The 10,423-nt window shown below is 35.9% G+C and overlaps 1 protein-coding gene across 1 annotated transcript; it reads left to right on the top strand.

Moving 5' to 3' along the window:
* The first annotated feature begins 3,232 nt into the window (after nt 1-3,232).
* On the top strand, nt 3,233-9,938 carry LOC108527283 (olfactory receptor 4S2-like). Its single transcript, XM_017868464.1, has 2 exons — nt 3,233-3,266; nt 8,660-9,938. Exons 1-2 carry the CDS (start codon nt 3,233-3,235, stop codon nt 9,634-9,636), a joined length of 1,011 nt encoding a protein of 336 aa, XP_017723953.1. The 3' UTR covers nt 9,637-9,938.
* The last annotated feature ends 485 nt before the right edge of the window (nt 9,939-10,423 follow it).

Below are 10,423 nucleotides of genomic sequence, written 5' to 3'. Positions count from 1 at the left end.
CCAGACCGTTTATTCCCCGAAGAAGACCACCAGAGTCCAGAGTCAAAGCCAAGCAGCAAGGATCTTTAATGCAAGTTCGAACTTGGTCCCTCCGTTCTACAACATACAAGAGGGCCCCGAACAATGCATGTGCTCGCTTTTTATGGCCTGATGAAAACAGGATATGTAGGTTACAAGGGAATTCTTCTTGGTTACAGCATTACAATTGGTTAACGTATTAAGTTATACTTTTAGCAGCTTTCTTATTGGTTCCTGCGCTTTTACAAACGGTTGTAACCTTATCGGAGATTCTCCAGGTGTTGTTTTTCTTTGAGATATATGGAGGAATGTGTTTGTGTCGGGCCCAGGAAGTGGAGGCATATGGGGGGATGTCTCAAGGCTGTGATATATGGAGGAATGTGTTTGTGTCGGGCCCAGGAAGTGGAGGCATATGGGGGGATGTGATGTGTCGGGCTCAAGGCTGTGATATATGGAGGAATGTGTTCTTTCAGAGGATGAAGCTAGACCCTTGCTTTTCACCATATAAGAAAATTAACAGGATGGATTAAATATTTAAATGTAAGACCACAAACTATAAAAATCCTAGACCAAAACCTAGGAGATATTCTTCTGGACATTGGCCTTGGGAAAAAAAATTAGCTATGTCCCCCAAAGAAATTGCAACAAAACCAAAAATTGACAAGTGGGACTTAGGTGAACTAAAGTGCTTCTATACAGAAAGAGAAACTACCAAGAGGGGAAACAGACAACTTACAGAATGGGAGAAAATATTTGCAAACTGTGCATCTGACAAAGGTCTAATATCCCAAATGTAAATAGAACTTAAACAATACAATGGACAAAAAACAAATAGCCCTATTAATAATGGGAAAAAGATATGAATAGATCATTCTCAATAAAAAGACATACAAGCAGCCAACAAACATATGAAAAAATGCTTATCATCACTAATTGTCGGAGAAATTCATATCAAAACCACAATGAGATACCATCTCATGCTAATCAGAATGGCTATTATTAAAAGGTCAAAAACAATAGGTGCTTGTGAGCCTGTAGAAAAAAAGGAGTGCTTATACAGTGCTGTTGGGAATGTAAATTAGTTCAGCCCCTGTGGGCAGAATTTTGGAGACTTCTCAAATCACTTAGAACAAAGCTACTATTTGATCCAGCAATCCTATTTCTCTCTCTCTCTCTCTCTCTCTCTCTATTACACACACACACACACACACACACACACACACACACACACACACATATATATAATAGATTATGACAAATAGATTATGCCAAAAAGACCAAAAAGACACATACACTTGTATGTTCTTCTCAGCACTATTCAGTAAAGGCAGAATCAACCTAGGTGCCCATAAATGGTAGACTAGATAAAGAAAATATGGTATATACATTATCAGAAACTATGCAACCACAAAAAAGAATGAAATCATGTCTTTTGCAGCAACATGAATGGAGCTACAGGCAATAATCCTAAGCAAATTAATTCAGGAACAGAAAGCCAAATACTACATGTTCTCACTTACCAGTGGGAGCTAAACGTTAAGCACACATGGACATATACATGGGAACAATAGACACTGCGGACTACAAGAGGTGTGAGGAAGGGTGGGGGATGGATTGGGAAACTATCTGTTGGGTACTATACTTACTACCTTGGTGCAACAAACCCACATAACAAACCTGCACGTGTACCCTCTGTATCTAAAATAAAAGTTGAAATTAAAAAAGGAATGAAAGGGAATGAATAAAGCAGATGTTTATAGGCCCTCCCAGATTTCTGGCTTACAACATGCTTTCAAAGATTTTATAATATCATTTTAAATTTAATAATTTTAAAATTTGGGATAGTTACAGATTTACATAAATGTTGGATATCACAGAATATAATTATACCTCAGGCTATTTTTCTTATTGTTATATTACTATGATACATTTGTCAAACAGATAAACCAATATTGATGCATTATTATTAATTACATTGTACCTTTGATTCAGATTTCATTAGTTCTTCCTTAAGGAAATGGCTTACTCATGTTGTCCATTTTTTATTTATCATGGCAGTTATTTAATTTATTGTCCTTATGTTCTTTATGTTCCCAAAGAGCTTTTTGAAATTATTCTGTAAATAAATACTTGAAAATACCTGGTGAGCTTCCATTACTTAGAGGAAGTGGTGAAATCTATAACATAAATGCAGTGCAGTTCTAGTTTTTATCTCTTTAAGTGAACATTTGACTCCCCCTCCACTCTGCCCACATCTGTGCATGGTTTCTTATTTATTTACTTGACATGTAAAACATGTATATATTTGTCATGTACAACATGATGTTTTGAAATATGTCTACATAGTAAAATGCCTCAGTTTAGTCAATTAACATATACATCCTAGCCCTACCAGTCTGTCCTTCTTATTTCATCAAACCTATACTTTCTTGTTTCCATGTTCTATCCTACCTCAGATTCTGGTACACATATTATGAGATTCTGTAGGGGTATAGGTTCTGCATGGTGATAAGAAAATCTAGGATAATAACTAATATTTCTCATACTACAACACCACTCTACACCTTAGGCCTTGTTCTAGTAGAAAAACTTGTTCCAAGATCAATTATCAATCCTAATTCCAATTTTTGCCCAGTCCTGTTCCACTGTTTGAACCTCTGAACTATGTGCAGCTTCCTCATATTTCTATGCCTCTGAACATGCTGCTGCTTCTGCTGGAAATATTGACCAACTCTTCATCTTCAATACTCTAATTAAAAGTCTTGTTTTCAGCCAGCTTTCAGCATGGTTTTACAAGGAGTTATTTAGTAGAGACTACACGTGCACTTTCTCTGCCTAATCATATTCTCCAGCTGCTTACCCAATCACTTGTCCATCATTTCCCTCAGGGTTTCGATGATGCATAAAGATTGCTGAGAGTTTCTTCCCTTTGGCAGCCAGGAATGTAGAATCTTTTGCGTACCAAGATCAGAAGCTATGGCATGGCTGTAAACTCATAAAATACTATCTTTCTGAGGGAGAGACAGTGAGAGAAAGAAGAGAGAGAGAAAACAAACTCAAGACCGCTTTTTAGGCTGTACAAGAGGAAATGTGGCCCGTATATAAGAGAAGCATCATTATATAAATCTCAGTCTTTTAGTGTGCATATTTTGGTATCGATCACATTTTTATTTCAAAGGCTTTTCTGATGCAAGATCTTGGATTGCTCAAATCCATGCGGTGGGACCACAGTCAAGAAAAAGTCCAGGGTAAGCTTTCCATCTAGAATGATACCTTAACCACCAGTGAAAGAGGCAAGGTCAATTTTCATTGATTCAAATTACATTCAAAGATAAATTCTTTACTTTTATAAATTCTTCACCTGCTTTATAACATCTGTTCTAGTAATTAATTTAAGAAATAGTATATTACAATTTAAAGTGTGTGTCAATATAATTTCAATTGGAATTTAGTCCTAGGTTTACTAGGTTTACCACCATCAGTAAACTTAGATAATTTAATTCCCCTCTCTGTACCTTATTTTTTTCCCAGTGGTTAGATGAGTGTGATAAAATCAAACAATCTCTAAAATTCTTTATACATAGATACGTATAGGACTTAACATAAATTATGCTTCAGTCTAAGATGATTTAGGGAGGTCATTTAAAACTGCTGCTCTAAAATAAATGGTTTTATGTCAGGAATTGGGTCGCATTAAGTTTAGTAAATATTTATTAAGTGAAAGGATGCATTAATATTGGTACTTATGAAATATAAATCAAATAGATGATACCTTAAACAATCTATACATTGTGCTATGTTAACTCATTTGCAGATTTTTTTCAATATTTTTCCTTATCTTTCAGCTCCACGAAGATTAGTAAATTGTTTCCTCAATTGGGGCCAATTAGAGGAACAGGATAGGATTAATAAGTAATAAAATAATGTCAGGTAACAAGAGACAAAAGCATGCACATGTGTCATAATGTCTCTATGAGGGATATTGAAGTCAAGAACACTATTGTACGAAAAGTTTTCCATGAGATAGAACTTGCTGTTAGGAAAGAGATCCAGAATAGTATATGGCTGCCCTTTGTAAATCCGTCAGGAGAGGGACTAAGACAATCTCTTTCCCAGAAGATTTCAAGAGTTGCATTCTTTGAAGTTGTTCTATTGGAAATAATTTGTGTAGGCTCATGGAGCTAAATAAAGGAGGAAATTTTTTCTTTAACTACACAAATCCTATTTTAACTAATATATATTCTTTAGCATTGTCTTAGAGAGATCAAGTTTAACCTAAGAACCTGGGTAGACCAGTAGAAACAATCCATCCCATAAAGGCTCTGGTTCATAGAGTTCAGATGTCTGATACCGGTGTTCCTGAAATTCTACCACAAAAACGATCAAGAGTTAGTCTGACAGATTGTTTATTGATTTTTTTGGTCCATTATCTAATTTGAGTCTTACCATGGGTAGCATTATCTCACAGGGGAGGTTAATAGATGTTAGAAAAATTATGTTAATGTTACATAGCTTGAAGAAGCAGAGCTGTGAGTTGTTCTATCTTAAATCCTGTGCTGTTTCTCCCAGCACAGATAGCAAAAAGATCTTGAGTCCTAGACTTTGATTAATTTGATGAACTCCTCAGGAGGAGTCTAGATAAAGTTGAGTTGTCCCCACTCAGGGTGAATACAGCAGCGGTCCAAACATCTTTGGGCATCCATGCCTGAACTCTTGAATACATCTATGCAAGGATGTAGAATGTACTCTGTTGCTGCTCCAGTCAAAGGAATATATTTGAGAGGGTAAGTGTGAGCAGTAGATACACAGTCTAAGATTTGGACAAGCATGAGCATGCATATAGATGAGAATCAAGAGGCCAATATAGTAAGGAGGTTAGTGTTCTAAGATGACTCCTATCTAGGCATCTGTCTCTCCTTCCAATCAGCATTTTCTCTGATAGCTAAGATGGATAATGATAATTATATATTCACTTAAAGTATGTTATGCCCATAAGTGCTTTATATGTAATATATATTTAATATCTACAACACTCTATATAAATGTACTATTCTTATCCACATTTTACACTTGAGAATACTGAGGCAAAGGGAAGTGAAGTAACTTGCCTAAAGTCATAAAGTTAGTAAATGATAAAGCCGAAATTTGAACCTAGACAAGTTGGGGTTCCAGGCATCTTCTTTTTCACAACTTCTCTTCCCCACCTTCCATCGCAGCTACTTTCCTCCTGTGGCCATGATCTTTCTTTATGGCACCCCAATTAATTCAAGATCAATTGCTAACTTTTAAGCTTAACACATAAGACTCTGTAATCTAGGCTTGACTTCTTTTCAGCCTCATCTTCTGACACTTTTCTATGTGGATTCTGTGCTGAATCATACTCAACTTGCTGGCACTCCCCAAAGAGGATGGTGTGATGATTTTTACCTTCACATATTCTATTTGCTAGGCCTGCAAAGTTCTTCCTGCCCTGTCTACTCTTTTGTGCCTACACCCTGCAATCCTCATCATCATCAGGTTAACTCTAACTCATCTATCAGAATTCCACTCAGTGACAGCGTTTGAAAAGGCAATCCTGTCTCTCCTGGGCTTCCTTCCTGAGCCCTTTCACAGAGAACTGTCACAGTTTACATGTGGACCTCCTCCACTTGATTGACAATACTTGCCAAATCAAATAATGACTGAATTAATGATCAGTATCCCATCACTTGTTATTACATCCCCACTGTAAATTTAATTTGAGAAAAGTTGGGCACAGACTCTATGCTGTGATGATCTTGCCAGTTGTAGCTATAGTCTTTGTCTCTAAATAGCGTATATAATTTAAAAAAACTTTTCATGATTAGAAGAAAAGGAGTCTTTTGATTATTGTGAAGGTTTAAGGCTTTCAAATGAGAAAGATATTTAGTGGCTTTGATGCCATCAGACCTAGGATATGCGTAGTAGTTAGGAAAATAAATCCTGAAATCCCATTGTGTAGGTTCAAATACCAACTCTGCCAGTCACTAGCTCTATGACCTTGGGCAAGTTAGTTACCCTTGCTTCAGTTTCCTCATTTCTGAAATGGGAATAGTAGTGAGAGATTACTTGATAAGATCATTATGGGTGTTAAAGGAGCTATAATATGTAAAACATCTAGAATCAAAGTTGGTATATAGTTTAAGTACAATATAAGTGTTTTCTATTTACCTAAACATTTTTTCAACCCTAATGATTTTGCCAACTGGTGATGACTGAGCACAATTTGGCTTTGCTGGTAAAGGGCACAAACTATTCAAAGATTTTAGGAATGTGAAACATATTCTCCAATTGAAGGGCTTTGCACGATAAGAAAGCAATTGTTTAAATTCACTTCTTTTTGTGGTAGCAAGTGCCTGTAATCCCAGCTACTCGGGAGGCCGAGGCAGGATAATCACTTGAACCCGGGAGGTGGGGCTTGCAGCGGGCCGAGATTGCACCATTCCACTCCAGCCTGGGCGACAGAGTGAGACTTCCTCTCCAAAAAATAATAATAACAATAAAATAAAATAAATAATAAATTCAGTTCTTTTATGAGAAATTTATCTATGTATCTATGTTTCTATGTATCTATCTATGTATCTATGTATATATCTATGTATCTATGTATCTATCTATCTATCATCTATCTATCTAATCTTTCTATCTACCTATCATCTATTTAAGGATTTGTAAGTTAGGTGTGTTCTGGAATAAGAATACCACAATTATACCAGCCTTTTCACTGAAAATTATATTGGGCAATTTGCCTCTTTAATCTTTAGTGCTCTGCTCTGTAAAATGGAGATAATAAAAATTATGATATTATTGTGAGGATGGAATGAAGTAACATATGCAAAGAGTTTAGCAGACGATTCTGCACATGGTAAAATGCTCAATAAATGTTAGCAACTATTAATGATATTTCTTTAATGGAGATGGGCAGACATTATAGCTATTATCTCAGAAATAAAATTATATATGTTTTTAATATTTTCTAGTAGTTACATTATATAGCTTTTATATAATAACAAAATAGACCAAATTACAAATTGTGCTTACCGGAGAGATTCCACTTGATAGATTCAAATTAAAAGGAAACACCTCATAAATTCAAAACATGTTCTATAGATCTCATTTGAATTCTGAAACAGTTTTGTGAGGTAAAAAATTTTATCATTCATCTTCTATAGATGAGAAAGCTGAGATTCAGGGAAGATAAATAGATTTACCCAAAGTTATAAAGTTGATGATGAGGGCACTCAAACTTACACCATTCAGCTTCTGGGCAGTGCTCTTTCTGCTGTCCATGCAGAAAAGAGGTATTCTAAGTAAAGATGGAAAATAGCTTGTAATTTTCATATTTCATAAAAGCCATTTTTATTTTAAGAAACTTCAGATCTTGTCTAATATTAATCTCCTTTAAGAATTTTTTCCTGATTATTTTTAACCATTATTTTCTCTGTATGACGTAAGCATTCCTACTATAGTTTATAAAACGGTTTCAGACACTTATTTTTAAACTATCATTTATAGCATTATTTGTATGATAAATTTCATTCCTAATTTTTATCTGTGATCACAAGGACAGAGAGTTATCTGGGTCTTTTTCAAGGCAAAGGGATTGAGAATGACAGGGACCTGCAAAGGGATTGAGGATGATAGGGAACTCAATAACTTTTAAATGTTTCAACTCTTCAGGGCAACATAGAAAAAAGTATTTCTCTGTATAAGTTGATCATTTCTCACGTATTCCTTATTGGCAAGCAAAATGGAATTTTCAACCTGCAGGTCAAGGTTTATGATTCAGACTTCCTTAATGTTGATTTATAAGCATCAAAAATGACTTAATTTTTTTTTATTATACTTTAAGTTCTAGGGTACATGTGCACAAGGTGCAGGTTTGTTACATATGTATACTTGTGCCATATAGGTGTGCTGTACCCATCAACTCCTCAGCACTCATCAACTCATCATTTACATCAGGTATAACTCCCAGTGCCATCCCTCCCCCCTCTCCCCTCCCCATAATAGGCCCTGGTGTGTGATGTTCCCCTTCCCGAGTCCAAGTGATCTCATTGTTCAATTCCCACCTATGAGTGAGAACATAATTGAATTGAGACTTTCAATCTAATTGAGAAATTGGAATCTGAGTCTTCCTCTCTTGATTAAATGTTACTTTTCTATAGGTGAGTAGTGTATATTATCTTTGAAGGATCCTGAAATTTTATACATCAGATCGTATACTCTGACTTCATGCTTTTATTTACAGCCTCAAAAAATAATTACTTAATTAAATAAACAAAGTTTTCACTCCAAAGCAAATTTCTGACAAGAGAAGTTGGAGGTGGGGAGAGAGAGTACTGATTAGGGAAAAACATTAAATTCAATAAAAAAGTCTCAGATTCTCTGGGTTCTGGTATGGAGAAAAGGAACTATAAGACTAATTTATGAAAGAAATTCAAATGTGAGTCAATAATGTAGAAATAAAGCTAATAGCAAGAAAAATATTCATGAACTATGCTCAAGAAATATGAAGAACTTTCTCTACCATATTTAACATCATGTAGATATTTTCACAAGACTCTTACTGTTAGGCTTTACCATGCTTACAATGGTTTATAACATGTGTTCATTTTTGCAGAGAACCAGAGTCACTCCACCAGTCCTGCCTGGGGCCCCACGAAAGTGGCCAACAATGTCACTGAGTTTATATTCCTGGGACTTTCCCAAGATTCTGGAATGCAATTGATATTCTTTGTCTTATTTCTCCTCTTCTACATTGTGATCATGGTGGGAAATTTGCTCATTTTGCTTATGGTCTTTTCTGACTCCCGACTACACACACCCACGTATTTCTTCCTCAGTAACCTGTCTTTTGTGGACATTTCCTGTTCCTCAGCCACAGCACCCAAGATGATTGCAGACTTTGTTTCTGAGAAAAAGACTATTTCTTACTGGGGCTGTATAACTCAGATGTTTGCCTTCCACTTTTTTGGTTGTGCTGAGATTTTTGTTTTGACTGTCATGGCTTTTGATCGTTCTGCTGCTATCTGCCAACCCCTCCGTTACACTGTCATCATGAGTGCTAATGCTTGTACTGTGCTGGCATCACTGTCCTGGTTGGGGGCCCTGGGTCATTCCTTTGTTCAGACCCTCCTGACCTTCCAGCTGCCCTTCTGTAATGCTCAGGTTATAGACCATTACTTTTGTGATATCCACCCAGTCCTAAAACTTGCCTGTGCTGATACAACTCTGGTAAATATGTTGGTAGTTGCCAACAGTGGTCTCATTTCCCTGGGGTGTTTCCCTATTCTTTTGGCCTCCTATACAGTCATTCTGTTTAGTCTTCGAAAACAGTCTGCAGAGAGCCGACGCAAAGCTCTCTCTACCTGTGGATCTCATCTGACTGTAGTAACTTTCTTCTTTGTTCCGTGTATCTTTATTTATCTCCGTCCATCCACTACTTTCCCATTGGATAAAGCTGTGTCTGTGTTCTATACCACCATCACCCCAATGCTGAACCCACTCATCTATACGCTGAGGAATGAGGATGTAAAGAATGCCATGAGGCGGCTATGGAGTAGCAAGATCTCCTTGAAGGAAAAGCAGAGAGAATAGTTTGTCAGAATTGCAAAATCAAAGAATTAGTGGATACCTTCAATGATCCCTAATTTATTAATAATTAAAAAAAATTGTTCCTAAATGCAGCTTTTATATTTTGTCTAACAGGAAATAATTTAAGGCTATTTTAGACAGACTAAACTTAAACCTTTCCATACTTGGCAAGGTTTATCCTCTCTTACTTCTAGAGTAAAAGAGTTAACGCTGCTACTCAATAGCTCATTTAACGTTGGATCCCTTCTATCCACATCAAACTCTCTTAGGCTACAGATCAATAATTTAGAATGGGGTTATAAGAGAAAGATATCCCTGATCATATCTTCACACCAGATCATGTCTCTTCAAAAAAGAAGTCTAATTTACCAGAAGCTACACTGTTGTTCCCTCCTTCTTTCCTTCCTTATTTTGTTTTCTTTTTCTTCCTTTTCTAATATTTTCCTATCAATATTGCAAAATCTAGTTGGGGAAACAGATTTGCAAGGAGATAATTATAATACAATACAACAAATTCAGACATAGAAATATATACTTCCCACAATCAATAAATTGCCTGAAGGATGGTTTCTGTACAGGAAAAAAAATATAACTTTACATATTTTGAGGTGGACAGCAATTTCTTTAAAGACCCTCTTGGAAAATTTGAATACTCTTCTACTACATTACTATAATACTATTTTTACTGAAAGAAATCTTACTCTTTTTTGGCAATAAATATACAGACTAGATTAAAGCAACTAAAATGAGTTGATATTTGTACTATTGAAATGACTAAGGAGATGTAATT

Source organism: Rhinopithecus bieti, unplaced genomic scaffold, assembly GCF_001698545.2.
Source record: "Rhinopithecus bieti isolate Rb0 unplaced genomic scaffold, ASM169854v2 scaffold_3902, whole genome shotgun sequence".
Taxonomy (NCBI): Eukaryota; Metazoa; Chordata; class Mammalia; order Primates; family Cercopithecidae; genus Rhinopithecus; species Rhinopithecus bieti.
Note: the sequence above shows the minus strand (reverse complement) of the source record. Positions and strands in the feature narration are given on the sequence as shown.